The sequence below is a fragment of the Eleutherodactylus coqui genome, chromosome 1 (assembly GCF_035609145.1).
Source record: "Eleutherodactylus coqui strain aEleCoq1 chromosome 1, aEleCoq1.hap1, whole genome shotgun sequence".
Taxonomy (NCBI): Eukaryota; Metazoa; Chordata; class Amphibia; order Anura; family Eleutherodactylidae; genus Eleutherodactylus; species Eleutherodactylus coqui.
Window position 1 is genome coordinate 510,658,459 of NC_089837.1, and position 24,386 is coordinate 510,682,844.

Genomic DNA, 24,386 nt, shown 5'->3' on the forward strand with positions numbered 1-24,386 from the left:
ACCTTTTCGCTTCATCAATCTGTGTATAATATTCCTCCTCCTCCTCCTGCTCCTCCTCCTGAAACCTCACATAATCACGCCGAACGGGCAATTTTTCTTAGGCCCACAAGGCTGTCATATAATTTTTCTAAACAATTTTTATACGTTTCAATGCTCATTAAAGCAATGAAACTTTCACCTCCACCAATTTTTATTTTAACTGGGCTGCCTCCTGGCCTAGCTACCAATTAAGCCACATTAACCAAAGCGATTAATGGGTTTCAACTGCCCTCTTGGTTGGCCATAGCCAATTTTTCTGATGTACATTAATACTGTTGATACAGCAATTTTTGTGGGCCCTCGCCTACAGTGTAATCAAATGAATTTTTAGCCCACCTGCATTACAGCTGACGTTACATCCGCTGTGTTGGGCAATGCAATGGGATATTTTTATGTACCGCCGGTGGCTTCCTGGCACCCACCCATGCTGTGGGTCCACAGGGAGTTGTAAATGCATCTGTGTCCACTTGTAAAGAACCCCAGTCTGACTGGGGCATGCAGTGTGGGCCGAAGCCCACCTGCATTAAACATGACATTACTACCTCAGCTGTGATGGGTAATGCAATGTGATATTTTTATGTACCGCCGGTGGGTTCCAGGGAGCCACCCATGCTGTCGGTGCACACGGAATTCCCATTGTGGAGTTGTACCTGCCTGTGACTATTTATAAAAAAACCGCGGTCTGACTGGGGCGTGCAGACACCTTGACAGAATGAATAGTGTGTGACACATAGGTTCCCCATTGCTATGCCCACGTGTGCAGCTCCAGATGGAGGTGGCACAGGGTTGGATTTCTCATTGCTTCTTGAATTGCCCAGATTTTCACAAATGAAAACCTTAGCGAGCATCGGCGATATACAAAAATGCTCGCGTCGCCCATTGACTTCAATGGGGTTCGTTACTCGAAACGAACCCTCGAGCATCGTGAAAAGTTCGTCTTGAGTAACGAGCACCCGAGCATTTTGGTGCTCGCTCATCTCTTGTTGGGACCCATTAGCTTTTCCTATTTATGACATAATCAATGCTTGTGCCAAATTTCACGTTTCTATGACACCGGAAAGTGAGAGAAATACATTCCGCACATATAATTTGGACACTAATTCTTTTGCGCATAGAATTGAATAATCAAGTTGGGATCCATTAGCTTTTCCTTTTTATGACATAATCAAGTGAGAGATTTAGATTATGTACGTTAAATTTTGACGCTAATTCTTTTGCGCTAGAATTAAATAATCGAGTTGGGACCCAATTACTTTTCCTATTTTGGAGATAATCTATGCTTCTGCCAAAATTCATCTTTCTACGACATCGGGAAGTTGGAGAACTTTTGGCGAGTCAGTGAGGGCTTTCGTCATATATATATATATATATATATATATATATATATATATATCTATATATATATATCTATCTATCCGGGATCTGCCTGCCAATCCATGGAATGCTAAAATAGTGTGAATTGGGCACAAAATTGGGTGCAGAATCTGTATCTAATTCTGAGGCAAAATACCCCATGAGAGACCTATGTCTGTCTAAATAACTATTTGCATTGCCCATAAAAAAAAAATCCTGAGCAATTTATTTTCTAACCCTAGATGGAGCTGATCCTCTTTTATCCCTCCTGGAAATGTATAGCTGAATCCACTCTCGGAGTGCTTGTACATGTAGCATTAGTGCGCCGCGCACTTTTACTGCATATCACATTTTCAATGCAGTGTTTGGATGCATGGGTTTTACAAATACAAGATATTAAAACCTCGTTTCATCCATACGAGCCGCGCAGCTAAAGACGACATAAAATACTGTTGTCATTCCAGGAAAAAACAATACAATTGCTGATGCCCCACGCTGCATTTCCAAACACTGAGTTTAAATTTTTCAAACGATTCACTGAAAATGATCAAATCCGACTAAAAAACAAAACAAAACAGCCTACTGATACAAAGATGCAAGAGCAGAAACACAGCAGCTCCCTGCAGCAGGCAGAAAGACACTGCTATATGGAGGGGCACGGGTGCAGAATACTGATGTCTGACCCCTCTCACGCCAATCATACATTGGGGGGCTGCTAGTATTATACCTGCACATGGATGAGGCCTGTATAGGGTGCCAGTCACACAGATACATGTAGTGCCTCATGCAGGCTTACAGCAATTAGTGACGCCCCTACTATTACATCAAGAGGGCTGTCCTGTATATTTTAAGGGCTCGTATAGTGTTAACTTATTCCGCAGCGCTTTCAGGCATGGGATAAATGCAAAACGATACAACAATTACAATGTGAGGTACATTCAGTTTGAAGCAAATGGGGTGGGGGTGTCACAGGAGGTGCAAGAGAGGAGGGGCATTTTTAAGGCACGTCTGAAATTTCGTGCATCGGCAGTTGTCCGGATGCCTTGGGCTAGAGCGTTCCAGAGGATGGGTGCTGCTCTGCTGGGCAGTGTACGGACAGGAGGGAGGCGATGAATGGTGGTACAGCGCCATGCAGTGCTTTGTGGGTGAGGTTGAGGAGTTTAAATTTAGTTCTGCAGTGGATTGGCAATCAATGCAGCGACTGGTACAGTGCAGAGGCATCTGAGTAATGACTGGATAAAATAAAGAGCCTAGCTGCCGCATTTAGTATGATTTGCAGTGGAGCGAGTCTGGTGCAGGGGAGGCCGATGAGTAGCAAGCTGCAGTAGTCGAGTCAGGAGTGGATGAGGGCGACCACGAGTGTCTTTAGCGTGTCCGTGGTGAGGAACGTCCGTATTTTAGCAATATTTCTGAGGTGCATGTGGCCTGTTTGGGCCAGAGATTGGATATGGGGGAGAAAGAGAGGTCAGAGTCCAGCGTGACCCCCTAGGCAGCGGGCATGCTGTCTGGGGTTTATGATGGTGCCAGACACTGGAATGGAGATGTTGAGGGGAGGTCGGTTGGAAGGTGGAAAAATGAGGTCAGTTTTAGAGAGGTTTAGTTTGAGAAAAAAGGAGGACATAGTATTAGAGATAGTGGACAGACAGTCGGTGATATTTTGGAGGAATGGTTCAGAGATCTCACAAGAGGAGGTGCATAGTTGGGTGTCGTCAGCATAGAGATGGTATTGGAGGCCGAATTTGTGGATGGTTTGTCCAATTGGGGCAGTATAGATAGAGAAGAGAAGGGGAGCAAAGACTGAGCCCTGGGGTACCCCAACAGTGAGAGGAAGTGGAGAGGAGATAGAGCCAGCAAGGGAGACACTGAAAGAGCGGTCAGAGAGAGATAGGTGGAGAACCAGGAGAGAGCAGTGGATGGAAATGGACGTGGTCATGCAGATTTTTTTCCTGCACAGGCATTGTGTTTTTTTTCGTGCAGAAAAGCACGCGAATCTCCGATCGTCTGACCGAGCCCTACCAGTGTACGGTAGGTGTGAGAGCGGTCCTACATCAGTATTCTGCACCGACGCTTCCCCGCCCCCCCCCCCCCATATAGCATTCTGCCTGCTGCAGGGAGCTAGGGTGTTCCTGTGCTTGTATCTCTATCAGTAAATATGGCCGCCTTCCGTGATTTTTTGAATTTTACTGGCAAGTGGAGTTGGAAGTCATAAGTGTCTTCATTAGGCTTCATTTAGGCTTTTAGAGGCTTTCACAATCCCTACTGCCAGTGGGAACATGGACATATATGTGAAGTAAACAGATTTATAGTCAGGACTGTCACATACAGCAATAGTGCCCCCATACACACTAGTAGAGCCCCATTGTGCCCACACACAGTAATAGTACCCTCTCTATGTCACCACACATAGTAATATAAATAGTAAAAGGGTAAATACAGCTCACCAAAAATCTCTTGATCCACAGCATTATGCCAAAGAGCCAACCTCCGCTAAGGGGAGGGCACGGAGGACAACGCCGACCCGGTGTCTCAGGAATGCAATGTGCAAAAAACAATGTATATTATATAGCTGCAGCACTTATCAAAAATTGATCTTTATTAGAATAAAGCGGTTTAGGTTGCTTTCTTCTTGTATGGGCTATATGCTGTGACTGAGGCTTAGTTTTTTGCTGAAGTGCGCACATGTGAGCCGTTTTTCTCTTTCTGTGAAAATATTCTAACAAAGTTTTTTATTTTTTATGAGACGTGCTGGAGCTATATATTCACTGGTTTTCCACATGGTAATAGTGCCCACTTTGGGCCCCCCACACACTAGTAGTCCCCCTACACACAATTATACTGCCCCCTTTTTGCCCCCCCCCCCTCACACACAGTGATAGTGCCTCATTTGTGCTGCCGGCTGTGACTGTACCTTAACGAGCTCATTTCTCACACAGCGTGCCATGCGATGGTGTGTGTATCATGAATCCTCCTCCTGTCTCCTCCAGTCTGGTGCTTTGTCACTTGTTCTTATGTTATATGTATGACGGACAGGGTGTCTGGCCAAAGTATTACAGAGCTTTTCCTCAATGTCATTTATATTGATCTTTTTGCTAGATGCAAATACAGTACATACAGGGGGTAGACAAAAATATGGAAACACCGTATGAAATGCATGGGGTTTTAATTAGAGGTGAGCGAGCACCAAAATGCTCGGGTGCTCGTTACTCGAGACGAATTTCTCGCGATGCTCGAGGGTTCGTTTCGAGTAACGAACCCCATTGAAGTCAATGGGCGACTCGAGCATTTTTGTATATCGCCGATGCTCGCTAAGGTTTTCATTTGTGAAAATCTGGGCAATTCTACAAAGTGATGGGAACGACACAGCGACGGATAGGGCAGGCGAGGGGCTACATGTTGGGCTGCATCTCAAGTTCCCAGGTCCCACTATTAAGCCACAATAGCGGCAAGAGTGCCCCCCCCTCTCCCTCCCAACAACTTTTACTTCTGAAAAGCCCTCATTAGCAATGGATACCTTAGCTAAGCACCACACTACCTCCAACAAAGCACAATCACTGCCTGCATGACACTCCGCTGCCACTTCTCCTGGGTAACATGCTGACCAACCCCCCCCCCCCACACACACACACACACACGACCCAGTGTCCACAGCGCACACCAAACTGTCACTGCCCAGCCTTCAGCTGCCCTCATGCCACGCCACCCTCATGTCTCTTTATAAGTGCGTCTGCCAGAGGAACCGCAGGCACACACTGCAGAGGGTTGGCACGGCTAGGCAGCGACCCTCTTTAAAAGGGGCGGGGCGATAGCCCACAATGCTGTACAGAAGCAATGAGAAATCCAATCCTGTGCCACCTCCATCAGGAGCTGCACACGTGGGCATAGCAATGGGGAACCTATGTGCCACACACTATTCATTCTGTCAAGGTGTCTGCATGCCCCAGTCAGACCGCGTTTTTTATAAATAGTCACAGGCAGGTACAACTCCACAATAGGAATTCCGTGTGCACCCACAGCATGGGTGGCTCCCTGGAACCCACCGGCTGTAGATAAATGTATCCCATTGGAGTGCCCTGGACAGCAGAGCTAACGTCAGATTAAATGCAGGTGGGCTTCGGCCCACACTGCATGCCCCAGTCAGACTGGGGTTCTTTAGAAGTGGACACATGCAGTTACAACTCCCTGTGGACCCACAGCATGGGTAGCTCCCTGGAACCCACCGGCGGTACATAAATATATCCCATAGCATTGCCCAGCACAGCTGAGGTAACATCAGCTTTAATGCAGGTGGGCAAAAAATTAATTGGATTACACTGTAGGCGAGGGCCCCCAAAAATTGGTGTACCAACAGTACTAATGTACCTGAGAAAAATTGCCCATGCCCAACCAAGAGGGCAGCTGAAACCCATTAATCGCTTTGGTTAATGTGGCTTAATTGGTAACTAGGCCTGGAGGCAGCCCAGTAAAAATTAAAATGGGTTGAGGTGAAAGTTTCAATGCTTTAATGAGCATTGAAACATCTAAAAATTGTTTAGAAAAATTATGACCGAGTCTTGTGGGCCTAAGAAAAATTGCCCGTTCGGCGTGATTACGTGAGGTTTTAGGAGGAGGAGGTCCACGTTTTGGATGGGACTAGAGAACGATGCTTCCATCCGCGGGTGCAGCCTACGTATTGTTTAGGTATCGCTGCTGTCCGCTGGTGGAGAAGATAAGTCTGGGGAAATCCAGGCTTTGTTCATCTTGATGAGTGCAAGCCTGTCGGCACTGTCGGTTGACAGGTGGGTACGCTTATCAGTGATGATTCCCCCAGCCACACTAAACACACTCTCTGACAAGACGCTAGCCGCAGGACAAGCCAGCACCTCCAGGGCATACAGCGCGAGTTCAGGCCACGTGTCCAGCTTCGACACCCAGTAGTTGTAGGGGGCAGAGGCGTCACGGAGGACGGTCGTGCGATCGGCTACATACTCCCTCATCATCCTTTTACAGTGCTCCCGCCAACTCAGCCTTGACTGGGGACTGGTGACACAGTCTTGCTGGGGAGCCATAAAGCTGGCAAAGGCCTTGGATAATGTTCCGCTGCCTGCGCTGTACATGCTGCCTGATCTCTGCGCCTCCCCTGCTACCTGGGCCACGGAAATGCGCCTTCGGCCACTAGCGCTGTCAGATGGGAAGTTTACCATCAGTTTGTCCACCAGCGCCCGGTGGTATAGCATCATTCTCGAACCCCTTTCCTCTTCGGGAATGAGATTGGAAAGGCTCTCCTTATACTGTGGGTCGAGCAGTGTGTACACCCAGTAATCCGTAGTAGCCAGAATGCGTGTAACGCGAGGGTCACGAGAAAGGCATCCTAACATGAAGTCAGCCATGTGTGCCAGGGTACCTGTACGCAACACATGGCTGTCCTCATTTGGAAGATCACTTTCAGGATCCTCCTCCTCCTCCTCCTCCTCCTCCGGCCATACACGCTGAAAGGATGACAGGCAAGCAGCATCTGTCCCCTCAGCAGTGGGCCAAGCTGTCTCTTCCCCCTTCTCCTCATGCTCCTCCCCCTCCTCCTCAACGCGCTGAGATATAGACATGAGGGTGCTCTGACTATCCAGCGACATACTGTCTTCCCCCGCCTCCGTTTCCGATTGCAAAGTGTCTGCCTTTATGCTTTGCAGGGAACTTCTCAAGAGGCATAGCAGAGGAATGGTGACGCTAATGATTGCAGCATCCCCGCTCAGCATCTGGGTAGACTCCTCAAAGTTTCCAAGGAGCTGGCAGATGGCTGCCAACCAGGCCCACTCTTCTGTAAATAATTGAAGAGGCTGACTCCCACTACGTCGCCCATGTTGGAGTTGGTATTCCGCAATAGCTCTACGCTGCTCATAAAGTCTGGCCAACATGTGGAGCGTAGAGTTCCACTGTGTGGGCACGTCGCACAGCAGTCGGTGCACTGGCAGATTAAACCGATGTTGCAGGGTCCGCAGGGTGGCAGCGTGCGTGTGGGACTTGCGGAAATGTGCGCAGAGCTGGCGCACCTTTCCGAGCAGGTATGACAAGTGTGGGTAGATTTTCAGAAAGCGCTGAACCACCAAATTAAACACATGGGCCAGGCATGGCACTTGCGTGAGGCTGCCGAGCTGCAGAGCCGCCACCAGGTTACAGCCATTGTCACACACGACCATGGCTGGTTGGAGGCTCAGCGGCGCAAGCCAGCGGTCGGTCTGCTGTGTCAGACCCTGCAGCAGTTCGTGTGCCTCTTATCTTCTAAGCTGAGTAGCTTTAGCACGGCCTGCTAACTCTTGCCCACCGCTGAGCTGCCATGCCGCGCCACCGACTGCTGGCGACGTGTTGCTGCTGACACATCTTGATTGTGAGACAGAGGTGGAGGAGGAGGAGGGTGGTTTAGTGGAGGAAGCATACACCGCCGCAGATACCACCACCGAGCTGGGGCACGCAATTCGGGGGGTGGGTAGGACGTGAGCGGTCCCACGCTCTGACTCTGTCCCAGCCTCCACTAAATTCACCCAATGTGCCGTCAGGGAGATATAGTGGGCCTGCCTGCCTGTGCTTGTCCACGTGTCTGTTGTTAAGTGGACCTTGGCAGTAACCGCGTTGGTGAGGGCGCGTACAATGTTGCTGGAGACGTGGTCGTGCAGGCCTGGGACGGCACATCGGGAAAAGTAGTGGCGACTGGGAACCGAGTAGCGCGGGGCCGCCGCTGCCATCATGCTTTTGAAAGCCTCCATTTCCACAAGCCTATAAGGCAGCATCTCCAGGCTGATCAATTTGTCAATGTGCACGTTTAACGCTTGAGTGTGCGGGTGCGTGGCGGCGTACTTGCGCTCGCGCTCAAACAGTGGCGCTAGCGACGTCTGGACGCTGCGCTGAGACATTGCTGGATGGGGCCGAGGACAGCGGAGGTGAGGGTGTGGGTGCAGGCCAGGAGACGGTAGTGCCTGTGCCCTGAGAGGGCGGTTGGCTCTGAGTGGCAGGTTGGGGCACAGGGGGAGAAGCAGTGGTGCAAACCGGAGGCTGTCAACGGCCTTCGTCCCACCTTGTGGGGTGCTTGGCCATCATATGCCTGTGCATGCTGGTGGTGGTGCCTCCCCAGCTCATCTTGGCGCGACAAAGGTTGCACACCACTGTTCGTCGGTCGTCAGGCGTCTCTGTGAAAAACTGCCACACCGTAGAGCACCTTGACCTCTGCAGGGTGGCATGGCGCGAGGGGGTGCTTTGGGAAACAGTTGGTGGATTATTCGGTCTGGCCCTGCCTCTACCCCTGGCCACCGCACTGGCTCGGCCTGTGCCCACACCCTGACTTGGGCCGCCGCGTCCACGTCCTCTAGGCCTACCCCTACCCCTCAGCATGCTGTATTACCAGTAATGCAGAAACAGAACGCTGTAATTAAATGTGCCGCTTATTGGCCTGTGGTTGGAGGCTGACTTTGCTTACGGAATGCCAGGAAATAATTTGGCGCAAGCCTGCTGTAACACTTAGCTGGCTGCGTATGATTTTGTAGAACTACTACACCCAGCACAGACAGACCCAGAACACTGAGCACAGTGACAGGCAGGCCAAATAGATTTTTTGCCCAATATTTTTTAGAAAAGGCCCACTGCCTATATTCAATGAATATGTCTTCTGCCCCTTCCTCCGCACTTCTGTCCCTGGAGTATTACTGCAGGGCGCAATGCTCTGCACGGCCGATATACCAAAAAAAAAAAAAAGTGCAACACTGCACAAAGCAGCCTCCACAGCACTGCACACGGTTAGATGTGGCCCTAAGAAGGACTGTTGGGGTTCTTGAAGCCTAAAATACTCCTAACACTCTCTCTATAGCAGCAGCACCAGCAGCAGCACTTTCCCTGAACTATGTCAGAGCGCATCTGTGGCGAGCCGCGGGAGGGGCCGATTTTTATACTCGGGTGACACCTGATCTCGCCAGCCACTCACTGCAGGGGGGTGGTATACGTCGCAGAGGGAAGTTGTAATGCCTTCCCTGTCTTTCAATTGGCCAGAAAAGCGCGCTAACGTCTCAGAGATGAAAGTGAAAGTAACCCGAACATCGCGTGGTGCTCGCCTCGAGTAACGAGCATCTCGAACACGCTAATACTCGAACGAGTATCAAGCTCGGATGAGTACGTTCGCTCATCTCTAGTCCCAACTCGATTGTTCAATTCTATGCGCAAAATTATTAGCGTCCAAATTTTACGTACGGAATGTAATTTTCTCACTTTCCGGTGTCATAGAAACGTGAAATTTGGCACGAACATTGATTATGTCATAAATAGGAAAAGCTAATGGGTCCCAACTCGATTATTCAATTCTATGCGCAAAAAAATTAGCGTCCAAATTTTACGTACGGAATGTTATTTTCTCACTTTCCGGTGTCATAAAGATAGCCCATACCTACCATCAAGGCCAGAGGCGCTGCTCTATTCACTTCAGATCTGATATCACTATACCTCGGATAGAGGCAGCTTTAGAAACAGGAAGACTCGGTGATAGTGACCCCACTGTGTAGATCAAGTTACTGGGTCAGACTCAGGCGTTGCTTACATTGCTTATACTAGCAACCCTGGGCTTGGCACTATTTGACAGGGGTCACTTTGACTGATTGATTATCGGCACAAAGGGCTTGATGTTGACTCCTGCAATATTCTCCAGAGAGTCCTTCTCTATTTAAGCACGAGAAACTGCCTCTATATCGCAGTGTGTGCCCTATATTGCCCGATATCAAGTCTAAGTAAGGAGTCTCTACTGTGCACACTGAGATACTGAGTCAGACTTGGTTGTTACATATATTATCTTGGATAACAACCCTGGTCTGACCAGTAGGTACTCCCTGACAAGGGTCAATCAAGACCCATCTACAGTCTACACATGATGCTACTCTCGCAACATATACAGACTTGATGCTACTCTCGCAACAACTTTCGAGAGTCGTCCTCTATCTGAATACGGGACACTGCCGCTACATGGTAGTGTATGCCCGATACCAATATCAACTATGCTCTAGTTGACACCGAATAGGATACCGCCTATATTTGGCCGGCTTCTCCTCATCCTATGCATATCAATCTATCGCTGTGAATTAGTAGATATAGCACAAATATCTGGAGTGATTGGCCTATTATCGTATTTTTCTGGTTCTGAGTGAACTCGGAAATAAACAATAAACAAGCACACTGACTTCTTTTGTACTAATAAACAAACAAAACTGATTCTTTAGTACTAAACTCAATAATCTCCTGATGACCCGCCACTATTAGCGAAGAAACGCGTTGAGAATAAAATTACAAGAGATTATACAGTACTGAGAGAGTAACTACAAGAGACTATACAATATTTATAAAAAAGAGCAACTGTGCCTATATCAAAAACCTTAATGAATTAAATGTTCAAGGACTGTTTAAACAGTCCCTTGAAGGAGAAGTGTGTCCATTGACATCTATACTGGACCCACAACTTTCCTTTTCCCTTTCTGTTTGTAGAAATCTAAACAATAGAGGGATCCTAGAGGGATCTATATGTCCATGGACAATGATGTAAAGACTTGTATCACCACAGGATATACATAATTTACCTTTCCCTACATTATAACCCTCTAGAAACCTATCCTCCCTCTGCCTAAGACTGGATTATGTTTATCATCAATTCCAGTCTCACTGCTAGGATTACTCAGTGATATAGGCTAAGCTGTTCATCTTCTTGACAGTGAACCTCTTTCCTAGAACCAAGAGCACGGGAAAGGGATATTAGTAAAGAATCTGGTCCGAGTTCTTTAATTTTTTGTTAATCAAAGCCACTGTATTCGCTAACTATCTATAATACGCTGTTCCCTTCTGCTATAATCGTTACAAAGAGGGAAGTAGCATAGTATGTGGCGTTAAAGTCTCCAAAGAGACTTCTATACCTCTGCTAACCCAGTGGTTCTTGTGTTGTGCCCTGTGTTTGTCAGGTTTTAAATATAATTAATAAAAGTTATTACTTTTAAATTTGTCTAAACTGTGAAAGGGCTTTCCGGTGTCATAGAAACGTGAAATTTGGCACGAGCATTAATTATGTCATAAACAGGAAAAGCTTATGGGTCCCAACTCGATTATTCAATTCTATGTGCAAAAGAAGTAGCGTCGAAATTTTACGTACATAATCTAAATCTCTCACTTCCCAAAGTCATAAAAAATTGAAATTTGCCATAAGCATTGATTATGTCATAAATAGGAAAAGCTAATGGGTCCCAACTCGATTATTCAATTCTATGCGCAAAAGAATTAGCGTCCAAATTTTATGTACGGAATGTAATTTTCTCACTTTCCGGTGTCATAGAAACGTGAAATTTGGCATGAGCATTGATTATGTCATAAACAGGAAAAGCTTATGGGTCCCAACTCGATTATTCAATTCTATGCGCAAAAGAATTAGCGTCGAAATTTTACATACATAATCTAAATCTCTCACTTCCCAAAGTCATAGAAACTTGAAATTTGCCATAAGCATTGGATATGTCATAAATAGGAAAAGCTAATGGGTCCCAACTCCATTATTTAATTCTAGTGCAAAAAAACTAGCATCCAAATTTTACGTACGGAATCTAATTCTCTCACTTCTTGGTGTCATAGAAACATGAAATTTGCAACGGACATTGATTGTCATAAATAGGAAAAGTTAATGGGTCCCACCTCGATTGTTCAATTCTAAGCGCAAAAGAATTAGCGTCCACATTTTATGTACGAAATCTAATTCTCTCACTTCCCGATGTCATAGAAACTTGAAATTTGGCACAAGCATTGATTATGTCATAAGTAGGAAAAGTTAATGGGTCCCAACTCGATTATTCAATTCTAAGTGCAAAAGAATTAGCGTCCAAATTTTACGTACGTAATCTAATTCTCTCACTTCCTGATGTCATTTTATATAAAGGAAATGTCGCATGTTTACCTCCACATGGTGTTTCCTGGGTAACGCAGAGAACTATGCAAAATGGTGAACGTATGTTTTTCCAGTATCTCTGCAGTAACCACGACTTCATAAGATTTTCCGTGTGAACACCAGATAAACACCAGTATCAAATTAACTCGGGCGAAGCCGGGTATATCAGCTAGTAGATCATATAGGATACATTTTTCTACATGCAGATTTTCAAATCCACATTACAGCAATAATATTGGCTTCATAAAGGTGTTATTACACCGAAACGCGTTGGCTATGCCTCCTAGAAATAAAGTGAAGACTTGACCCGCTTGCCGTGTAGTAATATTTGCGGCCTGAGGGATTTAGAAGAGTCAGCACTTCAAGGAGGGGGCTTCTTGTTCTATACATCCCCCCCCCCCCCCTCCTCCGGAGTAAGTGCCATTCTTATTTCTTGCTTGTCTCGGATTGAAGACCTATTTGGGTTATCTTCTTGCATATTCTACGAGCGCAAACCTTTTTTATTTAAAACTTGTTGTTTGCTTCTTTTCTGGAGGCCATTCTCCTTGAGAGAAACCCCCATACTGTCGTTGCAGCTCTCCTCGACTATGAAGGATATGAAAATGCTAAAATGGATAACCCATCATTAATCCTTTGGCGCTATCTGAACTGTTGTGTTTTTTGAACATTACAGCAATGAGAATTGACATGACAATCACACGGAAACCAGATCCGGCGGGCGAATGCGTATTTACCCCATTGACAAGAGCTACAGCAGAATTCCAAACTATAACTTCAATATTCTACCATGGATTAAATGGACAGACCCATGGAAAAAAAATCTAGCATGGATATGTCCGTTTGAAACCCGTGTAAACGATACCTTAGGGCTCAGTCACACGGGCGTTCTGCCGCACAAATTTTTGAATGCATCAGTTATGCGTTCAAAAATTTGCATGCCCGAAGCAGGCGACATGGCGGAAAAATTCTGCTAGCAGCGTTTATCAGCTCAAAAAGTGCGCTGCCCGCTATCCCCTGCTGCCACATTTCACCTGTGGTCAATGGGGCTGGCGGCAGCTGCGACAGCCCCATTGACATACAGAGAACATTGCGATCCTCTGCTACAGCTGTGGCAGAGGATTTCTTCATCTCCGCGGGGAGTCCCATTGTCACTGGACACTGACAGCATTGTCACAGTGTCCAGTTAAAATGGGACTCACCGTGGAGATAAAAAAATCTGCCACAGCTGTCATAGCTCTAGCAGAGGAGAGCAATGTTCTCGCATTGAATTCAATGGATCTGGCAATATTGAATTTAATGGGAGAACATTGCTCTCCTCTGCAGCTGTGGCAGAGGATCGCGATCTTCACTATATGTTCTCAATGGTGGTCAGTGCTGCTGCCGCCGGCCCCATTAAGCGCAAGGTGTTTCACATCCACGAGTTTCACTTACACAGAACACTGGTTTGCCGCAGTTACATGCATTCTGCGAACCGGTGTCCTCTAATTTTTGCCGCGTGCATTTATGCACATGTAAAATTCGCACATGTGCACACTCCTATTGAAAAGCATTGGCTCTATTTAAATGCAGCCGGCAAACACAACTGACAGACGCGCGTACAAATGCCCGTGTGACTGAGCCCTTAAACTGTGTGTGGATGAGAAGCCAGGACAACAGCTGGTTACAGGTACTCACCGGGCCGAGACATTTCCGAGTTTTGTCATGTTTTGGTACACAAAATGCTTTGTACACAGAGTTCCCAGGATGGCAACACCCGCTGTTACATTGGTGACTGCGAAAACATGGATCTCCATAGTTCTAAATGTAAAACAGACAAAATAGAAGTTAGTGAAGATTATTACATGCTTGTCAACTCTTCCATAATGTCCATGAGCGTCCCAGACAAAGGGGAGAACGGCCAGATTTATGACAGGGTTGTCAAATCTGCCATATGTCACCAAAGCCTCTTGAAAGATGTCAAGAAAAAAATATCCTATGGCCCTGGCGGCAGATGTATGGCAGGCAGTCAGGGACATGCAGACTTCCTGCTTATCTCTCCTCAGGGTTCCCAATCTGAATTTTAAAAATAATAATTAGAGATAAGCGAGCACCAAAATGCTCGGGTGCTCGTTGCTCGAGTCAAACTTTCCGCGATGCTCGAGAGTTCGTTTCGAGTAACGAACCCCATTGAAGTCAATGGGTGACTCGAGCATTTTTGTATATGACCCATGCTCCGCTTGGGTTTTCACTTGTGAAAATCTGGAAAACCTACGAAAGTGATGGAAACAGATATGGAAGGGGAGGGCCAGCATGCAGGGCTGCATCTCAGGCTCCCAGGTCTCCCTATTAAGCCACAATAGCGGCAAGAGTGTGCCCCCCCCCCCCTCCTCCCTAACAATTTTTACTTCGGACGAACCCTCATTAGCAAGGCACACCTTAGCTAAGCACCACACTACCTCCAACCAAGCACAAGCACTACCTGCAGGACACACCCTTGCCTCTCCTCCTGGGTTACATGCTGCCCAACCCCGCCCCCCCCCCCCCCCCCCGCACGACCCAGCATTCACAGTGCACACAAAAGTGTCCCTGCGCAGCCTTCAGTTGCCCTCATGCCACATGCTTGCTTCATAGTCACACCACCCTCGCATCATAGCCACACCACCCTCATGTCTATTTCCAAGCGCGTCTGCCATGAGGAGGAACCAGAGACATACACTGCAGAGGGTTGGCAGGCGATAGCCCATAATGCTGTTGACAATCAATGAGAAATTGACGTTCGATCTTCATTCCAATAAAGTGCCAACCTCCGTCAGGAGCTGCAAACGTGGGCATGAGTTAAAAAGCTATGGGGAATCCATGTGTCCACACAGTATTCATTCTGTCTAGGTGTCGGATAGCTCAATAAACACCACAAGGGGAAAGTCATCTGCACTCTGCCCCCTACCCAAGTCAGTCAGTGTCTTTGTACCAGACAGGTAAATCACTGCAATGGGAAGTCTGTGTGCACCCACATCATAGGTGGGCCCCAGGCGACCCAAGACATGAACCATGAAGAAATCAGAGTGCCCAAACATGGCAGACTTTCACTGTGCCGAGGACATAGACCTCTGCACAGAGCCTCAGCAATCAAGGGCATGAAGCGGACTTCGATGCTAGTTCAGCTGCGAACGTAAATCACTTACGTTTTCTTTCACCGCTCCAATGACTGGATTAGCAGGAAAAAGTTCCACAGGCCCAACCTTGTGGAGTTGCAGTTCCCCCGGGACCTGGGAATCGGCCAACAGCTTCAGCAATCGTAGGCATGAAGCGGACTTCATTGCTAGTTCATCTGCGACGTGCTCATTAAATCAGTTATGCTTGCTTTCACAGCTCCAATGACTGGATTAGCCAGGAAAAAGTTCCAGAGGCCGAACCTGGCGTACGTGCAGTTCCCCCGGGACCTATGCCTTGGCCAACAGCTTCAGCAATCTTAGGCATGAAGCGGACTTCGATGCTAGTTCACCTGCGATGGGCTCATTAAATCAGTTGTGTTTGCTTTCACCACTCCAATGACTAGATTAGCCAGGAAAAAGTTCCACAGGTCCAACCTGGCATACTTGCAATTCCCCTGGGATATAGGCCTCGGCCAACAGCTTCAGAAATCGTAGGCATGAAGCGGACCTCGATGCTAGTACAGCATTGAATGTCTCATTAATGCATTTACGCTCCTCTTCTTTTGCCCAAACCAGTGTATCAGACAACTGTCGTAACACGACAGCAAATACATGATGCCCAGTGCTGATCCCCTGACCCCAAGCAGGCGGAGGAGGTGGCCTTACAAGGCAAAGAAACCATGATCAGGACCTGCTGTAGCCTGTGTGGGAAGTATGTGAGCGGGCTCTTGCTCAGGCTCGGTCCCAGCAAACAAACTGTGTGACCCAAGGTGCCGCGAGTTACATAGCAATGGGCAATCCGGGTCCCCTCACACTATTCATTCTGTGTTGGTGTCGGATAGCTCAATCGACACTGCAAGGGGAAAGCCATCTGCACACAGCACCCTACCCAAGTCAGTCAGTGACTTTGTGCCCGACAGGTAAAACAGTGCAATGGGAAGTTTTTGTGCACTCACAGCATAGGCGAGCAGAAGGAACCCCAAAAAAGTAATAAACATGAAAAAATTACAGTGCCCAAACATGGCAGACTTTCACTCCACTGAGGACATAGGCCACTGCACACACCCTCAGCAAACGCGAGCATAGAGCGGACTCCGATGCTAGTAGAGCTGTGAATATCTCATTGGGCCACTGAAGAGGAGCGTTACTGGCTTAAACGAGTTTCACAGATAACTCTGGTAACACGAGAGAAAATACATATTGACCTCGCCCCACAATTCATGCCCTAGTCAGTGAGTGTTTTTGGGCCTGATAGGTAAAACACTGCGATGGGAAGTCTGTGTGCACCCATAGTATAAACAGACCCCTGTAACATTCCAGTAGAAAAGGTATAAGTAGACCCCAGTAACATTTTGGTAGCAGTAGTATAAGCAGACCCCGGTACCATTTCTTTAGTAGAAGTATAGGCAGACCCCTGTAACATTTACGTGGCAGAAGTATAGGCAGACCCCTGTAACATTTACGTGGCAGAAGTATAGGCAGACCCCAGTAACATTTACGTGGCAGAAGTATAGGCAGACCCCAGTAACATTTTTGTAGCAGCAGTATAGGCAGACCCCTGTAACATTTAGGTGGCAGCAGTATAGGCAGACCCCTGTAACATTTAGGTGGCAGCAGTATAGGCAGACCCCTGTAACATTTAGGTGGCAGCAGTATAGGCAGACCCCTGTAACATTTAGGTGGCAGCAGTATAGGCAGACCCCTGTAACATTTAGGTGGCAGCAGTATAGGCAGACCCCTGTAACATTTAGGTGGCAGCAGTATAGGCAGACCCCTGTAACATTTTTGTAGCAGCAGTAGAGGCAGACCCCTCTAACATTTCTGTGGCAGAAGTGTAGGCAGACCCTTGTAACATTCTTGTAGCAGCAGTATTGGCAGGCCCCAGTAGCAATTACATGGCAGAAGTATAGGCAGACCCCTGTAACATTTTTGTAGCAGCAGTATAGGCAGACCCCTGTTACATTTAGGTGGCAGCAGTATAGGCAGACCCCTGTAACATTCTTGTAGCAGCAGTATAGGCAGACCCCTGTAACATTCTTGTAGCAGCAGTATAGGCAGACCCCTGGAACATTTCTGTGGCAGCAGTATAGGCAGACCCCTGTAACATTCTTGTAGCAGCAGTATAGGCAGACCCCTGTAACATTCTTGTAGCAGCAGTATAGGCAGACCCCTGTAACATTCTTGTAGCAGCAGTATAGGCAGACCCCTGTAACATTCTTGTAGCAGCAGTATAGGCAGACCCCTGTAACATTCTTGTAGCAGCAGTATAGGCAGACCCCTGTAACATTCTTGTAGCAGCAGTATAGGCAGACCCCTGTAACATTCTTGTAGCAGCAGTATAGGCAGACCCCTGTAACATTCTTGTAGCAGCAGTATAGGCAGACCCCTGTAACATTCTTGTAGCAGCAGTATTGGCAGACCCGTGTAGCAATTACGTGGCAGAAGTATAGGCAGACCCCTGTAACGTTTTTGTAGCAGCAGTATAGGCAGACCCCTGTAACATTCTTGTAGCAGCAGTATTGGCAGACTTGTGTAGCAATTACATGGCAGAAGTATAGGCAGACCCTAGTGACATTCTTGTAGCAGCAGTATAGGCAGACCCCTGTAACATTTACGTGGCAGCAGTATAGGCAGACCCCTGTAACATTTACGTGGCAGCAGTATTGGTAGACCCCTGTAGCAATTATGTGGCAGAAGTATAGGCAGACCCCTGTAACATTTAAGTGAGAGCAGTATAGGCAGACCCCAGTAACATTCTTGTAGCAGCAGTATAGGCAGCCCCTTTAACATTTATGTGGCAGCAGTATAGCAGGACCCCTTTAACATTCTTGTAGCAGTAGTATAGGCAGACCCATGTAACATTCTTGTAGCAGCAGTACAGTCAGACCCCTGTAACATTTACGTGGCAGTAGTATAGGCAGACTTCTGTAACATTTACGTGGCAGAAGTATAGGCAGACCCCTGTAACATTTACGTGGCAGCAGTATAATGAATGAGAGTGCAAAGGTTCTGCTTTTACCGTGGATCAAGAAGGGTGTACACCCAGTAATCCGTGTTGGCTAGAATGCGTCTAACGCGAGGGTCACGGGAAAGGCAGCCTAACATGAAGTCAGCCATGTGTGCCAGGGTCAAAGTACGTAACACATCGCTGTCCTCACTAGGAAGATGCCTTTCCAGATCCTCCTCTACAGCCCATACATGCTGAACAGATGAGAGGCAAGCAGCGTGGGTACCCTCTGCAGTGTGCCCAGCTGTCTCTTCCCCCTCCTCTGGCTATCTAGCGACATACTGTCATCCCCAATCTCCTATTCCAACCACAAAGCGTCGGCCTTTATGCTTTGCAGTGAACTTCTCAGCAGGCAAAGCAGCGGGATGGTAACGCTAATGATTGCCGCATCGCCGCTCAACATCTGGGTAGACTCCTCAAAGTTTCCGAGGACCTGGCAGATATCTGCCATCCATGCTCACTCCTCAGTAAAGAATTATGGAAGCTGACTACCACTCCGCCGCCCATGTTGCAGCTGGTATTCTGCTATTGCTCTACGCTGCTCGTACAGCCTGGCCAACATGTGCAGCATAGAATTCCAGCATGTGGCCACGTCGCACAGCAGTCGGTGCTCTGGCAGCTGAAACCAACTTTGCAGGGTCAGCAGGGTGGCAGCGTCCATGGCGGACTTGCGGAAATGTGCGCAGACACGGCGCACCTTGCTGAGCAGGTCAGACAAGTGGGGGTAGTTTTTCAGAAACCGCTGAACCACCAGATGAAAAGACGTGGGCCAGGCATGGCACGTGTGTGGGGCTGCCAAGCTGCAGAGCCGCCACCTGGTTATGGCCGTTGTCACACACGACCATGCCCGGTTGGAGACTCAGCGACGAAAGCCAGAGGTCGGTATGCTCTGTCAGACCCTGCAGCAGCTCGGGGGCCGTGTGCCTCTTGTCACCTACGCTGATTAGTTTCAGCACGGCTTGCTGACTCTTGCCCACTCCTGTGCTTCCGCGACGCGTGCTACCAACTGCTGGCGACGTGCTCACACTTCTTAATTAAGATATATAGGTGGCAGAGGAGGGGGAGGGTTTGGAGGAGGTGGCATAAAACACCGCAGATACCAGCACCGAGGTAGGACCCGCTATTCTGCGTGTGGGTAGGACGTGAGCGGTCCCAGGCTCTGACTTGGTCCCAGCCTCCACCAAGTTCACCCAATGTGCCATCGGAGATATAGTGGCCCTGCCTGCAAGTACTTGTCCACGTGTCCGTCGTTAAGTGGACCTTCCCAGTAACCACGTTGGTGAGGGCACGATTTATGTTGCGGGAGACGTGCTGGTGTAGGGCTGGGACGGTATGCCGGGAAAAATAGTGGCGACTGGGGACCGAGTAGCGCGCCGCCATCATGCTTTTGAAAGCCTCCGTTTCCACAAGCCTGTACGGCAGCATCTCCAGGCTGATTAATTTGGCAATGTGCACGTTTAAAGCTTGTGCGTGCGGGGGTTGGTGGCGGCGTATTTGCGCTTTTGCTCAGACTCTTGTGTTAGCGACAGCTGAACGCTGCGCTGAGAGACATTGCTGGATGGAGTGCAGGACCGTGGAGGTGAGGGTGTGAGTGCAGGCTGGGAGGTGCTCGTGCCTGGGTCCTGGGAGGGGGATTGGATCTGTGTTGCAGGCTGGGGCACAAGGGAAGGGGCAGTGGTGTGACCGGGAGGCAGTGAATGTCCTTCGTCCCAACTTGTGGGGTGCTTGGCCATCATATGCCTGCGCATGCTGGTGGTGGTGAGGCTGGTAGTGGTGGCTCCCCGGCTGATCTTGGTGCGACACAGGTTGCACACCACTGTTCGTAGGTCGTCTGCGCTCTCACTAAAAAACATTCACACCTTTGAACACCTAGCCCTCTGCACAGAGACTTGCCGTGAGGGGGTGCTTTGGGGAACAGTCGGGGATTCTTTGCTCTAGCAAACCAGGTGGGGTCAGTCACCTTAACATCCAGCTGCTCTTCCTTCGAATCCTCTGTGTGCTCGTCCCTCGGACTTACTGACCTTACTACTACCTCACTGACAGACAACTGTGTCTCATCATCATCGTCCTCCTCGTCCACAAGAAGCTCTTGAGACAGTTGCCGGAAGTCCCTAGCCTCATCATCCGGACCCCGGGAACTTTCCAAAGGTTGGGCATCGGTCACGACAAACTCCTCAGGTGAGAGAGGAACCATTTTTTCCCACTCATGGCAGGGACCCGAGAACAGTTCCTGGGAGTCTGCCTGCTCAGAATATGTCATTTTCATAGAGTAAGGGGGCTGGAAGGAGGAGCAGCAGCCAAAGGATTTGTCTGGGGAGTAGTGGACTGCGTAGAAGACTGAGTGATCGATACGTTGCTGGATGCATTTTCTGCCATCCATAGCAGGACCTGCTCACACTGCTCTGATTGTAATAAAGGTCTACCACGTTGACCCGTAAATTGTGATATGAAGCTGGGGAGCCCAGAAACTTGCCTTTCTCCTAATCCTGCAGCGGCCAGCTGTGATTCACCACGCCCAGGAACTCGGCCTGTGCCCACACCTTCACTTGGACGTCCTCGTTCTCGACCCTTACCCCTACTCCACATCATAGCGGATTAATAATAGAGCAGGGCCCAAATTACCCCACTCTACAGCACTGACAACTGTGGCTTAATTCTCCGCACACAGAGACTTGTAGATAGCGGAGACTCTATGCTGTGTCTTGAAAAAATTCGCTGATATCTAGGGGTAATTTACCGCTTGCAGAGACTTGTAGATAATAGAGGCTGTGTGGAGTGGGAGAAGACTCTAAAGCCAGTGGATAGTGCTGGTAACTGTGGCTATCTCAACCCCACCAAGGAAAGAGTATTGTTGAGATGCTCTGCACAGCGGCAGAGCTGAAACACTTTGCAGTGGCCCAGGAAATATTACAGTACTGTTTAGCGGTAAGACCTCTGTCTAATGCACTGCAGACACAGAAAGGTATAACTGAAGTCGTTTGCAGTAGGCTAGGAAATATAAGAGAGCAATTTCACGGTGAGAGCTGTTTGTTCAGCAACGCAGGCTGAGTACGCAATTACTGAAAGGCTGGGAACAGGCCTAGATGTGTAATTCAAAAATTGATGCACTACTACTCCCAGCCAGCCACAACTATAATGCACATGGTCAGATATAGCCCTAAGGAGGAGCGTTAAGGTTTTTACACGGAGGATCAGGACAGCATGGTGTATATAACTTTCCCTATGGAAGTGGCTGTGCCACTACACTCTGTTTAATGCATTGCAGACACAGAACGGTATAACTGAAGTCGTTTGCAGTAGACTAGGAAATATTAGAGAGCAATTTCACGGTGACAAAGAGATGGTTGTACAGCACTGCAGGCTGAGAACTCAATTACTGAAAGGCTGGGAACAGGTCTAGATGCGTAATACAAAAATTGATGCACTACTACTCCCAGCCAGCCATAACTATAATGCACACGGTCAGATGTAGCTCTAAGAAGGACCGTTGGGGTTTTTGAAGACAGGATCCTACTCTAACACTTTCCCTATATAAGCAGCTCTTCCCTTAAACTCTGCATAATACACTGCAGACTGAGAACGCTATAGATAAAATGGCCTGCACAGCCCGAGATGCTTAAAAAAAAGAAAATGGTGCACTACTGCTCCCAGCCATCCACAACAGTAATGCACACTGAGGAGTAGCCTAAGAAGGACCATTGGGGTTCTTGAAGACAGGATCCTACTCTAATACTTTCCCTATATCAGAAGCACTTTCCCTAACCTCTGCTAGCATGCGTCTGAGGCGAGCCGCGGGCGGGACCAGTTTAAGTACTCGGCGGTTACCTGATCTCGCCAGCCACTCACTACTGTGGGGTGGGATAGGGCTGCCACGTCACAGCAGGAAGTCGTAATGCCTTCCCCACGTCTATTGGCTAGAAAATGGCGCTAAACATGCGGGAAACAAAATGCAATTGACTCGAGTACTGCGTGGTGTTCGTCTCGAGTAACGAGCATCTCAAGTACCCTACTGCTCGAACAAGCATTAAGCTCGGACGAGTACGCTCGCTCATCTCTATTGACTATCTGTTCATCTGTGAAACATTTATACAAACGATCACTGGACTGGAGGTGGGATCAATTAGAATTTTAGATCACGCTCCAATTTCTTTAAAAATTTTAGTGCAAGACCTACCAGCCAAAGAATAGACCTGGCAGCTCAATCCTACACTCACTGCAGATGAGAAACACAATAGCCTACTCTCAGAGAAATTGGAGAGGTTATTTAAGCTAAATGACAGGCCGGAAAGCTCCACTCCAGTAGTCTGGGAAATGCAAAAAGGCGAGTTGATTGCTATGGGATCCAAAATTTAAAAACAAAGAGAACTTGAAATTAACTCCATTCTATCCCAAATTTCTAGGGCAGAAAATCTATACAAAAGTCCATAAACTCTGATTTGCTACCTGACCTTAATAGTCTTACAAACAAATCAAGAGATTAACTAAATGTTAAAGCAGCTAAAACATTTCAACTCTCTAAATTCTAAATATATGCACATGGAGCCAAAGGCTCTAAAGCCATGATCATCTACAAAATACAATCCCCCACAAGCAATACAGTTACAGCTACCACAGAGATCGCCAAAGAATTCTGAACTTACTTTGAAGCTTTTTGTATAATTAACCAATATTTCCCTCCCTAACTCCTCGTCTGCAATCTCATCTGCCAACATCCCTTTTCCAGATTCAATAACTCTTCCTGAGTTTACGGAAGAGGTCAAAGCACAATTACTCAACCCATTAACAGCTCCAAAGTTACGATTATTAAAAAAAAATAAACAAATTGCTAGGTCCCAATAGCATACACCCCCATGTTCTATGGGAATTAATTAGTGAGATATACAAACCATTGTTATATTTAAGGACTCTATAGTGACAGGGTCTGTGCCACTGGATTGGCCCATCGCAAAAGTGGTACCAATATTAAAGTGAAGTCAGAAAGCAAACTTGGAAACTACAGGCTGGTAAGTCTAACTTCTATTGTGGGTAAAATGTTTGAAGGGTTTTCTAAGAGATGCTATCCTGGAGTACCTCTAGGAAAATTACTGTATAACTCTATATCAGCACGGGTTTATGAGGGATCATCCCTGTCACACCAAACTATGAGGAGGTAAGTTCTAGATTAGATTAGGGAGAGTCATTGGATCTTGTATACTGTGCCACAATAAGGGTGGCTTCACACGAGCGTGTTTTTCTGCGTACATAAGTGCGCACCCATGTACGTGCAAAAACACAGGAATTCAGGTCCGTGCATTGTTTTCAATGGAGCCGCGGCTGCTGCCGGTGGCTCCATTGAAAACAATGATCTGCCAGCACCCCTGCATTGCTTTTCATGGAATGGCTTTACATATAAACACTTCTCTGAAAAACAAAAATTTTAGTGTAAAAAAAATAAATAAATAAACTTACCTCTCCACCCCTGCCCTGTCCCCCGCGGGGATGAAGAACATATCTGCCGCATTCTGCAGATGTTTCCTTCATCCCTGCTAGTAAAAAGAATTCCCTGCTGCTACATCTGCCACATCTGTGACAGATACAGCAGAGGAATTCTTCAATCCTCTACCGCAGCTGTCACACATGATAGCTGTGGTAGCGGATTCTGCTGCCGGCACCCTGTCAATTGATTTCAGGGAAGGGCTTTAAATGTAAGCCCTTCCCTGAAAATCCAGTAAAAGTGGTGTAAAAAAACAAATACATGCTCACCTCCCTTCAGCTGCCGGGGCTCAGCCGCGTCTTCTCCTGCTGTCCCCTGCTCTGAAGTGCTCATCTATCAGCAGGAGGGTATTTAAAATCCCCGCCTGCTGAAAGAGCTGATTGTGATTGACTGAGCACCTCAGCCAATCACAATCAGCTCTTTAAGCAAGCGGGGATTTGAAATCCCCGTTATGCTGATAGA

The 24,386-nt window shown here is 47.7% G+C and overlaps 1 protein-coding gene across 1 annotated transcript in view; it reads right to left on the reverse strand.

Moving 5' to 3' along the window:
- Positions 1 to 24,386, reverse strand: part of LOC136606922 (leucine-rich colipase-like protein 1) — an 84,316-nt gene that overhangs the window by 47,958 nt on the left and 11,972 nt on the right. Inside the window, exon 3 of the mRNA XM_066589018.1 lies at positions 13,988 to 14,110. Within this exon, the coding sequence (XP_066445115.1) occupies positions 13,988 to 14,110 (123 nt within the window). The remainder of the gene's footprint in view (positions 1 to 13,987; positions 14,111 to 24,386) is intronic.